This window comes from Acomys minous (genome assembly GCF_964271855.1).
Source record: "Acomys minous genome assembly, chromosome: 16".
NCBI lineage: Eukaryota > Metazoa > Chordata > Mammalia > Rodentia > Muridae > Acomys > Acomys minous.
In genome coordinates, this window is record NC_140498.1 from 9277078 (window position 1) to 9297149 (window position 20072).

At 50.4% G+C, this 20072-nt stretch overlaps 1 protein-coding gene across 2 annotated transcripts in view; it reads left to right on the forward strand.

Annotated features, from left to right (window-relative positions):
- The window catches only part of LRRC75A (leucine rich repeat containing 75A), a 43697-nt gene that overhangs the window by 21977 nt on the left and 1648 nt on the right, over nt 1-20072 (forward strand). Inside the window, exons 1-3 of one of the 2 annotated variants that reach the window (XM_084762781.1) lie at nt 7138-7223; nt 8657-8785; nt 18648-18763. In XM_084762781.1, the coding sequence (XP_084618907.1) occupies nt 8666-8785; nt 18648-18763 (236 nt within the window). In that variant the 5' untranslated portion in view covers nt 7138-7223; nt 8657-8665. Of the gene's footprint in view, nt 1-7137; nt 7224-8656; nt 8786-18647; nt 18764-20072 lie in introns of those variants that run through there. The other variant, XM_084762780.1, reaches the window with a different exon arrangement.

Genomic DNA, 20072 nt, shown 5'->3' on the forward strand with positions numbered 1-20072 from the left:
CTCCATAACTCATCAGCAAAGTGAAACTCAACATCTGTTAAGCAGTAGTCCCACCATCCCCTGGCCTGGTCCTGGGCAACCGTTGTTCTGCTGTCGCTGTGTGGTTAACTACTGCAGGGACCTTACATACGTGGATCATGCAGGATTTGCTTTACCAGGGCTAGCTTATTGCACTCAACTTATTGTCCTTAAGACTCATCTTGTTTGTCACTTACCAGAATTTCCTTTTGTTGTTGTTTTGTTTTGTTTTGTTTTGTTTTTAGAGACAGGATTTCTCTGTGTAGCTTTGACTGTCCTGGACTTGTTTTGTTGTCTAGGCTGACCTTGAACTCACAGAGATCTGTCAGCCTCTGCCTCCCTGAGTGCTAGGATTATAAGCATTCGCCACCCTGCCTGGCCCCAGAATTTCCTTTCTCATTGAGGCTGAAATTCTCTGTTTTCTTGATCCATTCATCTGTCCATTGGCACTTGAGTTGTTTCCACTCTTTAAAAAGAAGAGGAGGAGAAATAGGGCTGGAGAGATGGCTCAGAGGTTAAGAGCACTGACTGCTCTTCCAAAGGTCCTGAGTTCAATTCCCAGCAACCACAGGGTGGCTCACAACCATCTATAATGTGATCGGATGCCCTATTCTGCCTCTTTAAATCTTTAAAGATTTAATCAGTCTTTTAAAAAGAAGAAGCTGGGCATGGTTGTGCAAGCCTGTAATCCCAACACTCTGGGGGTGGGGGACAGAGGCAGGTGGGGTCTCTGTGAATTCGAGACCAGCCTGGTCTACAAAGCAAGTCCAGGACAGCCAAGGTTAAATAGAGAAACCCTGTCTCAAAAAGCCCAAAATAAATAAATAAATAAATAAATAAATAAATAAATAAAACATTTTAGAAAATAAGATTTTTTCAATTTTACGTGTATGAGTGTTTTGCCTACGTGCATGCCTGGTGCCTGGAGAGTTCAGAAAAGGGGATTGGATCCCTTAGAACTGGATTTAGAAATGGTTTGAGCCGTGGTGTAGGCGTTGAGAGTAGAACCCGAGTCCTCTGCAGGAGCCGCAAATCCTCCTTTCTCTGTCTTGCACATGAGCGTCAATGTCTGTCTGAGACCCTGCCCTCAGCTCTCTTGGCTGTGTGTCCAGACGCAGGTTGCTGGGCCTTATGGTAATGCTGCATTTCGTTTTTCTTTTCTTTCTTTCTTTCTTTCTTTCTTTCTTTCTTTTTTTTTTTTTTTTAAGAAACTGCCATGCCATTTTCTGCAGCGGGCATTGCAGATCACTTTCCTACCAGCAAAGTGCGACTGTTCCGGTTTTTCTCTCTCTCCACCAAGAGCTTGTTTCTGGGTGCCTTAGGGAGGGCAAGGCCTTTTGGATCTTAGAACTGGATCAGGCCAAAGAAGGCAGGTTAGAGAACTGTGACAGCAGGGCTTGCGGGCAGGGACACTGAGAAGCTGGTGACATTACAGTGGTTGGAGAGTTAGGGGGAAGTCTCTAGAAATTTGGGTTCATCGTGAATGGGGTGGATGCTTACGTGATGACTGAGAGTCATGACGGTACCAACGATGTTATTGGCCTCCCAGGAGACACCGCTGGGGTTTAGTGTCAAACACAGACCTCTAGGAGCCTGGTGTTGGGAGAGCAGCTGAAGAAATAAAACAGCTCCATATGTCTGCATACCTGGCATTTTGAAGTTTCTGTTGCGCCTAATTGGGGATTTTAAGAATCTGTGTCAGGAAAGGACCCGACTGCCTATTCGAGGGGAGCGGGTGCTGGGTCATCGGGTGCATGATACAGAGTGAAGGTACCAGTCTCACTGGGCGGGAAGCAAGAAGCTGTGGTGAGTGTGCAAGCCCCGTGCAGAGTTCCGGGTGCCCGTGTGTGCAAACCTCAGTATACAATCCCAGATTCAAAGTAACAAGATAGAAGCTGGGAGATGTGGCCCAGGTAAAGGGCTCGCCTGCAGGCTTTGAGGACTCGGGGTCCAGGTCCCCAGAAACCCACTGTCCTAGTTTCCCACTGCATGACAAAACACTGTACCAAAGGCAACTTTATCAAATAAGGCGTTTAATTTGGGGCTCACAGTTCCAGAGGGTTAGAGTCCATGGCCACCATGGTGGGGAGCATGGCAGCAGGCAGGCATGGCTCTGGAGCTAAGAGCTTATATCTTGACCTACAAGTACAAGGCAGAGGCAGCTAACTAGGTATGGCCTGGGCTTTGGAAACCTCAAAGCCTGCCCCTCAGTGACACGCCTCCTCCAAGAAGGCCACAGCTCCTCGTCTTTGGGAGCCGAGCATTCAAGCATATGAGCCTATAGGAGCCATTATCCTTCAAGCCACCACAGTCACGCGTTTAGGCGTCACAGCTCACCTGTAATTCTAGCCTCAGGGGGCAGGGACAAATCCCAAGACTAGCCATATCATCAAGCTCTGGGTTTGATTGAGAGAGCCTGCCTCAGTGCTCGCGTGGAACAGCAAGGATGACCCCTGACATGAACCTTATGCGGTGCGCAAGCACTCACACACATGCAGACCCGTTCACATAGGTCTGCGTGCCAGACACGCATGAAAGGTGGGGGAAAAAAATAACTATGACAGCAACAGCAACAGCAGTGTCCTAGATCCGAAGCCCCCCAGTTATAACAGCAAAGGCCGAAAAAGGAGTGCGCTAGCCCAGACAAATGTTGACATTAAAGAGCTTGCGATACTTTTCTCTCACACAGGAAGGGATCCCTTCTCTCCGGCACAGGTTGTTACAAAGTGGGTCAGTGCCTTCTCTGCACATGTTCATGTCATGCTGTGCGGTGCTGTCTGCTGTGTCACAACACAGCGTGAGACCTTCACCGGATGTGACCACCCTGCATGGAACTCTCCGGTCTCTAGACTCATGGAGCTAAATACAAACCCTTCCTAGGTTACACAGGCTCAGGTATTGTGTTATAGCAAGAGAAAATGCAGGAAGACAGTTTCCTGGGTCCTTGTCCCCGTGGTGCGAGCTCTCTCTGGTGGGAAGTCTAGGGCCCAGTCCCTTGGGCTGATTTTTTTTTTCCTCCCAGATCCCAGCTGTGGGCATGGGTTTCCCTTGAACCCCCAGTACCAGCATATAATCTGTGCCCACATGGACCAGGCACTTCATTGGAGAGTTGGGCATAGTGATGATAGGCAAAGCTAGCCACTGTGCGTCCGGAGGAGTTTTTCAGGATGCAGAGGCAAAGCCTTCCCTGGGGCTCTCTACTTCCTGCTACCTTCTTAGTCCTTTTCTCCAGGGAGGGAATAACCAAAACACCTTTGTATCGCAGCAGTTCCTGCATGGTTTGGTAGGTCTTAAAATTATTGAGGGCTCCAAAGAGGCTTCCGTTGTGGAGAGCCTGTCTAATGCTAGTCGCAGTGTCTGAAATTGAAGGGACCTGGGTGCTGGAGAGAGAGGCTGAGTGGTGAGAGCGCTTGCTGCTCTTGCAGAGGACCTGGGTTCAGTTCGGAAGATGTGGTTTGTTTAGTTTTGGGAGTTTTGTTTGTTGTTGTTATTTCTTGAAGGCAGGGTTTCTTTCTGTATCCCTGGCTGTCCTGGATCTTACTCAGTAGATCAGGCCTCGCACTCAGAGATCTGCCTCCTGAGTGCTGGGATAAAAGATGTGTGCCACCATGCCTGGCTAAGTACTTTGTTTGTTTCCAAGATAGGGTTTCCCTGTGTAGCCTTGGCTGTCCTGGACTCACTCTGTAGACCTGGCTGGCCTTGAACTCACAGAGATCCCCCTGCCTCTGTCTCTGGAATGCTGGCTTAATGTGCACCACCACGCCTGGTTTAATTTTTTTTTATTTTTATTTTTTTTAGAAGGGGCTCCAAAGACTTGCTTGTTATTGAGGCCAGCCTGATTTACAAATCAAGTCCAAGACAGCCAAAGCTACACAGAGAAACCGTGTCTCGAAAAACAAAACAACAACAAAAAAGACTTGCTTGTTAATTTAAAATTACTAACAATAAGAGAGAGGGAGATGTTGCTGGAAAGATCTGCAGTTACAGTTAGACAACAAAAGGAGAATCCCAGAATAGGAGCTACATAGAGACAGAAAGTAGGTGATGCTTGTTCAGCTTCAGGGGAGACTTGAGAGTGGGGGAGTGGTCACATTTCTTGTTAATGAAAGTGTTGTCAAATGTATTGTGGTGGCTGCACAAAGGTTTGAACATGTTTTTTGTTGTTTTTGGTTTGGTTTGGTTTTGGTTTTTCGAGACAGGGTTTCTCTGTGTAGCCTTGGCTGTCCTGGACTCACTCTGTAGATCAGGCTAGCCTCGAACTCACAGCGATCTGCCTGCCTCTGCCTCCCAAGTGCTGGGATTAAAGGTGTGCGCCACCACACCCGGCAAACAAACATACATACATACATACATACATACATACATACATACATATATATATACATATACACACACACATATTTTTTTTAATCTGAATTTTAGGTGGGTTTTTCATTTGGTTGGTTGGTTTTGTTTGGGTTTTTTGGTGCTGATGATTGAACTCCGGACCTCACACATGCAGAACATATACTCTGCCACTGAACTGTACCTCAGCCCCAGACTGTCCTGTGGATGAATAAATTATATGTGGATTACATCTCAACAGACCTGTTTTGTTTTGATTTTTAATTTATAGCCCGGCATAGTGGCACAGACCTCTTTGTGGCAGATGGATTGCTGTGAGTTTGAGGACAGCCTGGTCTACAGAGTGAGTCCAGGACAGCCAAGGCTACACAGGGAAACCCTGTCTCAAAAAAAAAAAATTTAATTATAACAAATTTGCATATGAGAGAAATAGAATTTTTATAAGAGTAACTGAATTTTCCAGAGGAAAATAAAGACGTAAGAAGAGGGCTGTTTCCTGTCATGAATGTGTGGTGCCCTGCAGGCATCCAGGGATGCAGCCACGACATTCAGGCTTTCACGGCATGTTGTCTGGGGCTTGGACCTACCCAGAAAGTCAGGTGTGATACAGATAATGTCACTGGCAGAGGCCCTTGAGGAGCCTCCGATTTCTCAAGGAAAGACCTCTGCTCCTCCTGAGGCCTTTAGCAGACTATACTTTGGGAAATGCGGTTCTGACTTCCAGTGTAGATCTATACTTGCCCTTTGGAATGGCCTTTGCCCTAGGCCCATCATCGCTTGTCCCGTTGCAAAATGTCCCCACACCTGCTTATCTGAGATGGAGTCATGTGGGGCCCCACCTCCTTGAGATGCCTTATGTGCCTGTCACCTGTAGGCACAGCATTTCAGGTCAGGGAGCAGTTAGTGGCTTGGGGCTGGCCCAGCTACCTCCTCCTCCTAGCAGAGCCTCCCAGCAGCCGTGACTCAGTGTCTGCTGCCTGATGATGCTCGCCCAGACTTTCTGATGAGCAGCCATCTGTGCGCACATCCTAGAGATGTGCTGTTCAGAGCCATAGGAGGGAGACGAGAGCCTCCTGGGTTCCTCGCTGTTGCGAGGCAAACCAGCCCCTCCAAGGCCAGCACTGAAGGGGCCACTCCCTCAACACAGCACTAGTACCCTTATGGGCGCAGCCTCCTGGGACTCCCTGAGGGGCCTTGTTATCCCCTCTCCCTCACACCCAGTTTATAAACCATGGCAGAAAAGTCCCCCCAATGAACTGAATTAGAGGAAGACAGGTAGAGAAGATACCCGATACTGTGGTTTGTCCTGCAGTAACACACAAGGGTGCTTGGACACAGTCAGAGCTGGAGATGAAGCAAGCAATGACGTGCAGTGGCCTTCGCCCGGCCCCAGGCTTGTGCTTCCTTCTGGAGCTCTTAGACCCTAGGGAGACTTGTCCCAGCTGGAATCCTTCAGGGAGATGTTACCCCGCAACTCAGTTACCCACCCCGCCCTCTCCTGATGGGAACATCCTTTTCCTACCTTTTCTAGCTCTGTGATGTCACCATAGAGACAGCCACTGTCAGCCATGGGGCTCCTGAGTTGAAGGGTAGGAGCCACTAAGAGTAGGCCCTGGAGAGGTGCAATCTGCACCCAGTCAGACCTACTCAGCCTCTGGATTAGTCCATGGTGTATGTCTTGGTCTTTCCAAGAATGTGACGGCTCAACATGGCCTGGAATGGGGGTTGGGGGGGAGGAGACTGAAGAGATGGGGCGCAGTATGGCTAGACGGAGAGCAGGAAGCCCACCCATCTCCTCCGATGTTTTCTTTCTCTTTTATTAGTTTTAATTTTAGTTTTCATTTTGGCAGTAGTTTATTCATGTGTTTGAGACCAAGATCTGCCCTGCCTACCTTATATTCCCACGCTACCACCTGCCAACCCCAGGGCAGTGATAACTTTTGTAGTTGACCTGCCTATTTCACCACATCCAAGGAGTGGGGAGTCTCCTGCCCACAGACTTATAGTAAGCTAAGGGGTCTACAGAGTCCTGAGAACATTAGGCGTGAGTCTCCCCCAAGGACAGATGTACCCAGGTGAGGGACAGAGTCTACCATTAGTCAAAAGTCAAAGGGGAGCAAGGCAGATGAGGGGAAAAAATTTGGCTGGTTTGTGGCCTATGTTCCCAGTAGTTGGGAAGCTGAGGCAGGGGGATTGTAAATATGAGGCCAGCCTGGGCTGCAAAGAAAAAAAGAGGAAGGGAAAGAAAAAGAAAAGAAAGCCGCCATACCCCTGACCTTCTTCTCATAGCCTCTAGCCCTGGGAATTGCCACATTTCCGCCCCTTTCTCCACCTTCCTGTCTCCAGAAAGGGAGCCTTGACCTGTATGCAGAGGTCTGGCGGAGGGGGGTTGGGGGGGAATGGCTGGGGAGCTGAATGCAGGCTAAGGCCCTTTGACCACGTGGCCTTCCCAGGCTCCTTATGCCTCAGTCAGGGCCGGGTGGGGCGTGGCTTCCTCATTCCTGGGTGATGATCCTAGGTTCTGCACAGCCAGATGTGCCCTCCTGACCATAGAGCCAATATGGAATTCATGTGCCTGCCCTGACTCCTGTTTTCCGAAGAGTCCATGGCTTCCTGAACACTCTCCTGTGGGTCTAAGGGCCACAGGAGTTGCATGCTACGATGTGGTAGGGAAGTGAAGAGCCAACAGGCACCAGGGAACACTGGTCCCTGCCAGAAACTTTGCTTCTGCTGCTTGGTTCTGTCCCCCTCACCGATTTTTGATGCTAGGGTTACTGTCTCCATTTTACAGAGAGGCTTGGAGGTATTGCGTAGATTGCATCGTAGCTGAGGGGCTGAACAACCAGAGGACAGAGGTCAAGGCAAGTGTTAGAGTTGCCTGCTAGCTTTTCAGAAGCCCCTACACTAAGCCACATTGAATCTTGTGGCACTGGGTGACAAGCAAACTGAGTGATGGAGAACCCAGCACACAGCTTGCCTCTAAGGCTGGCCCCTGCTCAGTACAAGGCAGATCTTGCCAAACTCCTGACCGCGGGAGATCCAGAGCTGTCTATGAAATTCCCCATATCTCCTATGGTACCCTGGCCTTCCAGATCCCTGGGGCAGAGCCCTTTGCTCTCAGTGGTGCAGCAGCCAAAACCCAAGGGCCCCTTTTCAGCCCCGCACTCATCCCCACTGGCCCAGCTCAGCCCTAGAGATGAGTGAGGGCTCATCAGTCCTTGCAAGACAGAGGCAGGACTGAAGCCTGGATCCACACCCACTGCCCTAAAATGGCAGGGTTGTGAGGAGCCGGAAGAGCTGTGTAAGGCACCACGCCTGCCCTGCTTCCGTGTTGGATCCAGACGCCTCCTTTGTACATACACTGCAAGCCGTTTAAGCCATCGCCACAGCCCCCAAATCTCTGGTTTTATGGGCAATCCAGAAGTCTAGCTGGGCACACTCTACTGGGAGTGGACGAGGCCTGTTTGTTCCAATTCTTCTTAACACCTTTGTGCTTTGGGAATAAAAGTGTCTCCCCCCCCCCCCAACGTGTAGAGGGGAGTCCTCTGGAATGAAGCCATGCCTTACTCTAGAGAGAAATTGGAGAGGTGCTTTTGCACCCTGCTTCTGCCGTCTCCTTAAATGCCACAGTGTGCCTGCCCTAGGCCCTGTTGCCCCTAAGACCTTGTAGCTTCTCAAACCAGTGGAACCCCAGCTTTGATAGTTTCTGCTGCATCCCACCCCATTAACCAGTGCTCCCTGATATGTACCCCCTTCCTGTTGGGCCCCCATTTGATACACTCTGAGGGTTCCTATGGTGAGATGTGAGATTCCATACCCCTCCCCCCACCCCCTACCCACCCCCCTCTTCCCCACCCCCCACCCCCTGTTACCCTCGTAGCAAAGGAACATTGAGCTTGGGCCATCTAAAAAAAGAGCACTCCCGATAAGTTCAGAAGAAGATAGAGGTAGAGATCAGTAACCTGCCCTCTCCTGAGGCAGGAGAATGTTTCTATATGTCCCAAACTACCTGCCCCATGAGGTAGAGCACCAAGGCTGGCCACCCATGCCTTCGTCCTGGCAAAAGCCAGAGGCTGTTTGGCACACTGTTTTGGGGAGAGGTTCATAAACCAGGGCTCGCACGGACATTGGGATTCTGTGTGTGTTTCCCTCACCTCAGCTGGAGACAGAGCAGGCAGGTTTTGCCTTTGCCCCCTAAGGGAGATGAGCTGACTCCAGAGCCTGCACCCACTTTTCTGGACACTCTGGGTGGGTTGGATGGCACTTGACCTCTGGGTGTTCTTTTCTCTTGCAGGACCTGGGCATGGAGTCAACCTCCCTGGATGACGTGCTGTACCGCTACGCCAGCTTCAGGAACCTGGTGGACCCCATCACACACGACCTCATCATCAGCCTGGCACGCTATATCCACTGCCCCAAGCCGGTAGGCAGTTGTGGTCTGACGCACCCAAGTCCCGGGGTGTGAATGAAGTGGGCCCCTTTCTGGGCAGCACAGACCTAACCATGGTTGCCTAAGGAGTCAGAGCTTTGCTCAGCGGAAAAGACGCTTCCGGGTTGATGCTATCTGTGGCTTCCTCTGGGACCTTGTCTCTGGCTCCTGGAGCTAGCTGCCTAGTGCCAAGATTTAGAGATGAGGGAGAACGGCTCCAGAGGATGGGAGCTGGCCAGGGTCGACGGGGTCAAATATGAGACAGTCAGAAAAGCCAGTCCTGAGGGTTGGTGGACTAGGGGAGGAGCTAGTTGATGCCAAGAGCCACAGGGAACCAAGTAGCTGAAGCTGGGACTCTGGGGAACAGGCCTGGAAACAGGCCTCAGCAGAAGCCCTGCAGGTATCATAGCCCTGCCTTTTCTAGAACAGGAAGTGAATTGCCTAAAGGAAAAAAAAAAAAAAGAAATAGGTGAAATATTACTTTCGTGTCCACTTGAGAGATGAGGAAAAAGAGTCACTGAAGTAGGTGATAAGGTCCCCTCTGCAAACCTGGGGCTGAGCAAGACAGGAAATGCTGACAGCCTCACCAGGCACAGGACCAGGACCAGGCAAGGCTAGGCCTAGAGCTCCGTACCTTGGCCCCTCCCTTCTGCCTAGGCAGTGCTGGGGGTCCATAGCAGTCTGATTACTCACTGCAGACTGCTACATAAAGACCATGGCCAGGAGGCTTGTAGACAGAAATTCATTTGTCTCATCTGGCCAGAAGTGCATGTTTGGGGTGTCTGATAGGAGCCCTGTTCTCCATCTCAGATAGATACCTTCTCCTGTGTCTTCACTTGGTGGAAGGTAGGCAAGCAGTACCCTAGACCCCTCTTAGAACAGCTGGGGCTGGGGCTCCACCCTCACAGTCCAGCCTTCTCCCGAAGGCCTTCACTTTGGGGGATAGGGGTACAACCCATGAACAGGGCTAGATCACAAGCCCTCGGGGAAAAGCATGGTGATAGCTTTCCCATATCGCTTGATTGACAGCACTCCATTTTCCACAACCCCGAATGGGCATCAAAGCCACCTCCATGCCACTGAGAGCTAAAGGAGCTAACTCGTGAGCGATCCCTGCATGGGCTTTGCACATACGCCACCCGTGCACGGAAGCCAATGTAGCATCTGGGTGCCACCAGGGTACTGAAATACTGGGGCAGCATAGGGAACAGCAGCTGGTAAGACATGGTCTCCACAGGCCCAGTCTCAGAAAACAGTGAGGTTGCTCCCTCACCAAAGTTTCCAAAGCCAGCAGAATGGGCCCTGCCCTGCTAAAGGTTCAAGGGTCAGCCTTGTATCCTCTAGGGCTCTCTCAAGAGGTGGAAAAGAATCTCCTCCAAAGGAGGCAGCCTCACCAGGGCCACCTGAGCCACCTGCACCGGCTAGGGGTTGACTGAGACTTCCCTCCTCGTAGGTCTTCGTATCTGACGCTCTCCTAGCTCCTCAACTTGTAGCCTAGAGGTTATAGACAGAGTAGGCATCATCAGCTATGACATGGGAGTCTGGTCACATCATGGTGGACCAGAAAGGCTAGAACCAGAGACTAGGCTAGCATCTTCGGAAGACCCCCTAGTGACCTTCTGGCAGCAAGGACTCATCTCCTCAAAGTTCCACCACAACTGCCTAAAGCCGTCCACCACCTGGGAAACAAGCTTTGAAAACATGAGCTCTATGGTGGGTGAACATTTCAGATTCAAACCAAACACCTCCCACTAGACTCCCTTTTAAAGTTCTGTCTTCCAGTGGCACTAAGCTGAGGACCAAGCCTTTAACACACGGCTCTCTGCAGGCATTTGAAATCTAAATTATTGCCAGGTGTGGTGGCACATGCCTTTGGTCCTAGCACTTGGCAGACAGAGGCAAGTGGATGACTTGAGTTTGAGGCTAGCCTGGTCTACAAAGTAAGTTCCAGGACAGCTAGGCCTCTGATACACAGAGATCACTGGAGAGAGAGAGAGAAGAAAGGAAGAAAAGGATCTAAATTATCCCTTATTTACTTGATAGTTACTCTGCTGTCTTCTTTACCCCACTAGAACAGAGACTCTAAGCCTTTAATCCTAGCATTTGGAGGCAGAGGCTGGTGGGTCTCTGTGAGTTCGAGCCTGATCTGTGTAGCTCCAGGCCAGCCATGGCTACATAGTGAGACCCTGTCTTTAAAAATAAAAAATAAAAGACTCTCAAGGATTTTCCATCCATCTCGTTCACAGTTACATCTTATAACAGGCAAGAAGCAACATGTCGTCCTGTTATGGGTTTGTGTATGTGTCTATGCATGTGTGTGTACATGCGTGCACGGAGGGAGGAAGAGAATGTGAGCATGTGTCCAAATGCATGTACGCCCCTGTGTGCATGTGCTCATGGAGATCAAAAGACGGTCTCAGGTGCCTGCTCTTCCTCAGATGCCTTCTACCTTCTGTTTGAAACAAGGTCCCTCGTTGGCCTGGAATTTCATCAAGTATGTCAGACTAGCGGCCCCACCTCCCACCTCACCATGGCTGCAATTACAGCCAGCTACCACAGCAGATGTCCTCCGACCACGCACACACTGGTCCATATACATAAGTACATATCTAAACAATTTAAATAAATAAAACAAAACTGAAAAGCAAGCATTTGTTGTCAAGCAGTGTCTGCAGGTCAGGAGTTCAAGGCTGCAAGTGTGAGGTTTAAATGAGGCTAGCCTCACTCACACGCACACTCAACCGCTGGCGGCAGGAGGCCTAAGTTTGTTGCCATGTGGGTGTCTACACAGGGTTGCGTGAGTGTCCCATGCCATGGAGCTAGCCAGGACACCTGCCCTAGAATTCACTTCTGCCCCTTCTTTTGACGAACCTTGGAAGGAGACTACAATGGGAAGGCTGCCAGGAGCAAAGGACGGGGGGTGGTCTGGGAGGCTCCCACACACGGCAGGTGAGATGACCCTGCCATGTTGCTCCCATGGAGCAACCAGAAACAAGGGACAAGAGAGCCTGGTGATGAACTCTCCAGAACATTCCTGCGGGCAGAGAAAAGCCAGCAGGAGGGAGTCTGTCTAAACAGTGTCCAGTGTATGACGTGGAGCAGTCAGAAACTTGACTCACGAATAAATACATTTATGAATGAGGGAAGCCTTTGAGCAGAGGACAAGGTTGTTGGAGTCCTAGATGCTACTCTAGAGGTGCCTGCGAAATGAAGGTGACAGATGGCGCCTGACAGCTGAGAGACAGGGAAGGCTGCATGCAGGTTGGCCATGAGCCTCTGAGCATCTTTCCAATAATCATGGAGTAGTCCCTCAAACAAATCCTCCCCTTCTGCTCAAAGACAGTGTCACTGGGCAGGGCGAGAGAGACTACAGTGCCTGGGTTCCTGCCAGTTGCGCCATGCCTCTGCTCGTGAGGGGAAGAGCACCTAGGAGTCAATTCCACAATCCGACAATGAGAGCCTCCTGCGTGATAATTGGAACTAACAGACACCTACGCAGTCCAGTGTCTTGTGAATCCAAAGGCATCTTACCATTATCAAGGCATTAGAATGACTGAACTAAACATGCTGTGTAAGTCCGTCCATACCCCCCACCCCGATCTGTTTCCTCTTCACGGGGCTCATTCCCCATGTCCCCACACAGTCGGGAATACGGCTAGGACCCCTGTTCACTTGTCAGGGTTCCAGTCCCTAGAAGGTGCCTCATTTTCAAGACCAGGTTCCAGGGAGAGGCAGACCTGCTTGTGCATTAAGACGTTTTCTGGGGCTGGAGAGACGGCTCAGCAGTTAAGAGCACTGACTGCTCTTCTTAAAGGACCCGGGTTCAATTCCCAGCACCCACATGGCAGCTCACAACTGTCTGTAACTCTTAAGAAAGATCTGACACCCTCACACAGACATACATGCAGGCAAAACACCAAAACATTTTAAAAAAAAATTTGGACTCACTTTAAAAATAAATTATTTTTTTTTAAAGACATTTTTGGGCTGGAGAGATGGCTCAGTGGTTAAAAGCACTGTGCTTCCAGAGGTCCTGAGTTCAATTCCCAGCAACTACATGGTGGCTCACAACCATCTATAATGTATACATAATAATAAATAAATCTTAAAAAAATAAAAGACATTTTCTGGACCAGCTGCCAGGAGCTTAGGGGGATCTGGCTGTCAGTGGTAGATGAACTAAACTGACTGGGGAAAAAGGAAATTCCCAAGGAAAGTGCTAGGCCCAGGGCTTGCTGTCACACAGTCCCTTGGGCCAGGGTAGCACAAGACATGGCTGCTCTACACCTGGAGGTAGCTAGAACCATGACAGTGAAACTGTCCACTTCTGTCCAGGGCCAGGTTTCTAACAAGGGGAATAAAGTGGGTAGGTTTGGTAGAAGCACCCCAGCTCAGCCGGGGGGGGGGGGCAGTGTCTGGACCCATTCCCTCTTACATGGTGCATGTTGAACCCTGTGCTGCAGTTCCTTCATTTACAAAGTGAGAGTTGTTAGGATTGTGTGCATTCATAGGGGCCCGGTGAATGGAAGAAATGCATAATGACTTTCAGAGGCTCAGTAAACGTTAAGGGCGGGAGGTATGCCTGGTGCCAGCTGCTGTCTGGGGCCAGGGCAGATCTCAAGCACCACAAAAACAAAACAGTAAGAAACCCACATTGTTTTAGTTCGGGCGAGCAGAGGGGAACTCACCTCCGAGTGCTTCCTACAGGTACTCTAATTGGCGAGGTCCACTATTGTTCTTGTTGAGCCAATAAGAAGGCCAAATTGACTCCAGCTCCTCTGGTAGCAGCAGCCTCGCCCTGTGCTCCGCTGCCCCCTGGTGGCAGACGCTGTGCACTACCGGCCCACTTGATGCCTTTGTTCTAAGATTCCTCAGCCTGAGCTCTTCAGTTTAGACAGCTGGGACGGAAGGTATGGTCCCAGTATTCGGTAACCCTGGGGAAGTGATTGGAGGAGAAGCCAGAGCAGAGGTCAGTTGTGGGCTTTTGTTTGGGTCAGCTTCTTCTGGAAACTAGCAACAGTTCTGTCCTAGAGCATCCAAAAATGATGCTGGGCGTGTCCCCACATTCATCCACTGACCCTTCTTGTCCTTAAGGCCCCTGAGCCCGTGGTTCTCCATTGTAGCTGCACAAAGGAATCACTTTTCCTGCTGGACTAGGATGAGGAAGAGGGGCTTGGGAGGCAGGGGAACAGTCAGAAATAAGTGAGGGAATGGGAGTGAAGACAGACAAAAATATCTATCCTGGTTTTCCCAGAGTCGTCTGTCATGAAAGCAGAAGGGGGCTGTTCAAGCTACAAAGGGATCACCAAGTGGGAGGAGAGACAAGAGGGCAGGAGGGGACAGAATGTGACTAAGATGTAATAATGTGTGTATGAACGTGTCAGTGTCTCTGGAGGCAGGGGCAGGCAGATCGCCATGAGTTCGAGGCCAGCCTGGTCTATAAAGGGAGTTCAGGACAGCCAAGGCTACACAGAGAAACCCTGTCTCAAAAAAAGGTGGGGGGGGGGCGTGGGCTGGACATGGCCTGTCTCGAAAAACCAAAAAAAAAAAAGTGTCAATGAGCCAGGCTTGGTGGCACATGCTTTTAATCCCAGCCCTCGGGAGGCAGGGGCAGGCAGATCGCTGTGAGTTCGAGGCCACCCTGGTCTCCAAAGTGAGCCCAAGACAGCCAAAGCTACACAGAGAGACCGTGTCTCAGGAAAAGAAAAGAGTCGATGAAACCTATTATTTTGTACACTAACTAAAAACTTAATCTGCTTCCAGAGGACCTGCCCCCTCACCAGCTGGTTTTTTAAGGTACCCCGGGATTCCAAGGTGGGAAATGAGCCCTAGATGTGCCATCTCTGCGTCTTGTCCCAAAGCCAGGTGTCACCAGTACCAGTACCCACCGCTACTCCTCACCCTGGCCACACCTGTGCCAGGAAAGGCCCTTGCTGGCCATACAGTGGCTGCCAAAGGTGTCTTTAGCCACCCTCTTCCAGGCGCCCACTGCTTCACTCAGAACTCTTTCTCTGTCCACTTGACCAGTGTTCTCCCAACCCCTCCTCAGCTTATTCCATAGCTAGGTGTTCACCCAGATGCTGAGGAACCGCAGCTGGAGGTCCCACGGCTCCTCCTATTCAGCCGGTTCCCACAGGAGCGGGTCACTCCCCGCCCCGGCCTTCGTGCCTGCTTTTCCTCTGGAGCGGTTGTTGGTGTGACAAGTGATATGACTTGAGCCATGTCAACTTAAGAGAGAAGGGGTTTATTCTGGCTAACAGTTCAAGGGACTTCCGTGTGGCAGAAGTCAGGGTGACAGGAGCTTGCAGTAACTGGTCACATTGCCTACTTAATAAAATGCGGAGATGCACGTGTGCATCTGCTCAGCTGGCCGAGGCCTCTTTCCGCTTTACTTTACATAATGCTCCACAGCGTGCTCAGCAGGTAATGCTAAATCCTGTCACACTTGCTTTCTAACCCAGATTCCCAGGCCCTTCAGCTGCGTTCTGCCCACTCCTTCTCTGACCTGTATATGACCTCTGTCATTTTCAGTCCCTTCCATGGGCATGGGCCCCGTCACCTTCTCAGCTTCCAGTCTTCCCACCCTGTCTTCCCATAAGAAAATCCTAGGATATAAGCCTCACCCACCATTCCACTCTACTGACTTGCTTGCCACGCCCAGTGATGTCTCCTCTTGCCTGTGTCACCTGTACCCACCCTATGTGACTAGGCTAAGAGAATCTAAGACTAGGACTGATGTCTACTCCAGGGGTTTGGTGAGACTGCCTGGAGAGGACATTCCAGCTTGTCAGGCAGGCTGGAGCAGCGAGCCTGGGAGGAGCTAGAAGGTCCCTTCTAGAGCATTCCTGTCCCTCCCTGGCCATGCTTGGAGGCCTCACTTCTCCAGACCTTCAGTGGCAGGCTCCCTCCTCTCTTGTCCACTGACTGACTCAGAGATTCTTCTCTTGGCGTCTGTCAGTCACAGCTCACTGAATCTCGCTTCCCTCCACTGTATAACGAGAGTGAGGAGAGTGTGCAGTGCTGTGCGGTATGTGCATGCTGTAAAGCCCCAGCTTGTTGTCTGTGCCAGAATCCAGGTGAGAAAAAGAAAGGTTCAGACAAGTGGGAGCATCGGGTGGCCAGATGTGGCCAGGCCAGATTCTCACCTGTTTGTTTTCTTTCTTTTTTTCTTTTTCTTTTTTTTTTTTTCATTCTTTTTTGTTTTGTTTTGTTTTGTTTTTCAAGACAGGGTCTTTCTGTGGTTAGCCTTGGCTGTCCTGGACTCAATTTGTAGACTAGGTTGGCCTTGAACTCACAGCGATCCACCTGCCTCTGCCTCCAGAGTGCTGGGATTAAAGGCGTGTGCCACTGCTGCCTGGCTTTATATTGATTTCCTAGCCCTCAATTCTCCAGAATGTGACTGCATTCAAAGGCAGGACATTTCAAAGTAGTAAAAGTAAAAACGAGGCCATGTGAGTTGCTGAAAGCCAATATAGCTGGTGTATTCAGAAGAAGTGATTAGGGCACAGACATGTCCACAGGAAAGATCGATGTGAGGATGCAAAGGGAATCCTTTACAGAAGGCTAGGAAAGGCCGCATCTTGGCTTTCTGACCTCTACAACAGTGAGAACATTAATTTCTGCCATTTAAGTCACTGGACTATACACTGAAAGATTTAACAGAAAGAACCAACTCTATTTCAAGGAGAATCAATTCAGCACAGCCCTGTGCCAGCTCTGAGTTGGGTGGAGACGTGTGAGGCCAACCCAGGAGTTGGGGTGGGGGGGGGGGGTGTGTGTGTGTGTATGTCAAGAATCAGCTTTCAGTCCTGTTGTCACTGCTGATGAAGAAGCAGAACATGAACACAGAAGCCAGGCCTGGTGGCGCACACCTTTAATCCCAGCATTCAGGAGGCAAAGGCAGGTGGGGTGGAGGGGGTCTTTGTGAGTTCGAGACCAGCCTGGTCTACAAAGAGAGTCCAGGAGCGCCAAAGCCGCACAGAGAAACCCTGTCTGGAAAAACCAAAAACAAACAAACAAAACAAGAACAGCATGAACCAAATTGTGTGATTGTGTGGGTTCCATATCTTGGTTCGGTGCGTGGCCTTGAATGAATTAATGTGGCCTCTCTGCCTTCAGCTCTCATCTGGGAGACAGGTAGCGACACCAGCTGCACAGGGGTGTGGAGGCTTCACTGAGCTACTGCTACTCAGAAAGAGAAAAAGAACAGAACAGAAGAGAAAAAATGGAAACTATATAATCGTTGAAGGGACACAGTTCAGCTCATGGTACTCAGGGTCACAAACTTAAATGATGAAAGAGGGCTGGAGAGATGGCTAAGCAATTAAGAGCACTGGCTGCTCTTGAAGAGGACACAGGTTCGATTCCCAGCACCCAGATACTAGCTAACAGTCATCAGTATCTCCAGTTCCAGGGACTCTAACTCCCCCTTTCTGGCCTCTGTGGGTACTACATACATACAAACAAAACATCCATACATATGAAATTTTTAAAAATTAATGCTGGGACTGGAGAGATGGCTCAGTGGTTAAAAGCACTGGCTGCTCTTCCAGAGGTCCCTGGTTCAGTTCCCAGCACCCACATGGAAGCTCACAACTGTTTGTAACTTTAATTTCAGGAGATCTGTCACCTTCATAGACATACATGCAGGAAAAACACCAATACACATAAAATAAAAATAAATTTCTCTCTCCCTCCCCCCCCCCCTCTCTCTCTCTCTCTCTCTCTCTCTCTCTTTTTTAATTAATGCTAGGGCTGGAGAGGTGGCTCAGAAGTTAAGAGCACTGGCTGCTCTTCCACAGTCCTGAGATCAATTCCCAGAAACCTCATAACCATCTATAATGAGATCTGGTGCCCTCTTCTGGTGTGTAGGCACGCATGCAGGCAGAACATTGTATACATAATAAATCTTTTTTTAAAAAAGTAATGCTGATGAAGCACACAGGTAGTGTAGATGGACAGATTGCACTGGGGAAGAATCCTCTCAGATGTCTATTTTCCCACTTTCAGGAAGGACATAAGCAAAAATAAGATACTTTATTATAGCCGGGCGTGGTGGCGCACGCCTTTAATCCCAGAACTCGGGAGGCAGAGGCAGGCGGATTGCTGTGAGTTCGAGGCCAGCCTGGTCTACAAAGTGAGTCCAGGACAGTCAAGGCTAACACAGAGACACCCTGTCTCGAAAAACCAAAAAAAAAAAAAAAAAAAGAAAAAAGATACTTTATTATGTGAAATACACTAATCTTTGTTCATGTGCTTCTTAAGAGGCACTCAAAGATACGGCGCAGTGACACATGCCTGTAATCCTAGCTCCGGGGGTAGGGGCAAGAGGCCAGTCTGGTCTACAAAGCAAGTCTAGCACAGCCACGGCTACACAGAGAAACCCTGCCTCGGAAAACCAAACAACAACAAAAGATACGTTGTGCAAGTGAATGACTCTCAATACTGTGAGTTGGCAGGGGCCGTACAATGTCCTGCTCAACCGGTCTGTTCCAGCCAGTCATAGTCAGAACACCTGCAGCCCAGGCTTCTTACATAAATGTCGGGTTTTCCAGCGATAGCGATTAATTGTCAAGGCAGGCTCAGAGAGCATCTCAGTAGGAGAGCACTTGCTGAACATGTTTGAGGTCCTGGGTTTGATTCTCAACACCACACACACACACACACACACACACACACACACACACACACACAGCTTGCTCCTGCTACTCCTGTCAAAGCCACTCACTGGGGCCAGCAGATCAGGGTTCTCTTGTGCTGAGCTTACAGGGAGCCAGGGAATCTGAAGTGGGGGTCAGGGCACCTCCAAGTCCTCCAGGGACACCCCGCAGACCTGTGCCTGTGATTGTCTCTGCAGGAAGGGGACGCACTGGGTGCCATGGAGAAGCTGTGCCGGCAGCTGACCTACCACCTTAGTCCTCACTCACAATGGAGGCGGCACCGAGGGCTGGTGAAGAGGAAGCCACAGGCCTGGTGAGTGGCGGTCCCTGTAATCTGCCCTGCCCCAGCCCTGCTGACTGATGCCCTTCCTGAGGCACCAGAGTGGGTAGCAATAAATCCTGCTTAAAGGAGGTAAGAGCATGCTGGATTTAAGGACCAAAGAAGTGACTTGGTCATTTCAGGTACATGCCAGATACTGAAAAGGACGTCCCTGGGATGGGAACTGGCAAGTATGCCCCCCCCGCCCCCCCGGTGGGCAGGTGGGGATGGAACATGCATTTCTAGTTCCCAATGTTCCTAGTACTTGGGGACGGAAGCCAGGCATGGGGGGTATACCTCTGCAATCCTGTACTTTGGAGGCTAAGGTAAGAAAATTACCTCAGGTTGTGGCCATCACAACCCACTTCTAGAAAGTTCCCTGGATCCTGCCAGGGGACCCACATTTGAGCCCTGTCTCTCAGCCATGTAGCAGTGAGGACCCTCCAGCGTTTTACGGTCTCTAGAGACCAAGAGGCTACAGGGCTTGAGACACAATATACACAGGTCTTGTGGCAGGAAGCAAGTGGACACAGGCTGAGAGGCAGGCTTCCTGAAGGAGGAAGCGCTCGCACTTGTTGCTTTTTTGTTGTTTTTGTTTTTCCCAAGACAGGGTTTCTCTGTGTAGCCTTGGCTGTCCTGGACTCGCTTTGTAGACCAGGCTGGCCTGGAACTCACAGCGACCCTCCTGCCTCTGCCTCCCCAGTGCTGGGATTAAAGGGCTGTTCCACCACTGCCCAGCTCACTCCTGCATTTTGCAAATGACACAGGTGAGTGGCCTGCCTGCTCAAAGACTGGCAAGGTCCTGGTGCTGTGCCCAGATCATCCTGGCAGCTCCCAGGGGACTGGAAAGGACAAGACACCTAACAGAGCAACTTTAGGGAGAGAAGCATTTGTTTGACTTACAATTCCAGTTTATAGTCTATCATGGGGGAGTCAAGATGGCAGGAAACTGAAGCCACTAGTCACCCTCAGTCAGGAGCAGCAGGCGCGCGCATGCTTAACTCTCAGCTTTGTCCACTCAGTCCTGGCCCCCACTCAGAGAATAACACTGCCTAAAGGCCTGGTTTTCCTGTTTCAGCTAACTCACTTTTATCCAGGCGCGCGCGCCCACAGGTCAACCTGATCTACACAATTATTGAGGCTTTCTTCCCAGGTGATTCTAGGTTGTTTCAAGTCAACAGTTAGGGGCTCAGTGAGTTAGAGCACCGGCTGCACTTGCAGGTAACTGGGGTTCAGATTCCTAGCACCCACGTGGAGGCTCACAACCATCTGTGACTCCAGTGGACCCAACACCATTCTGGCT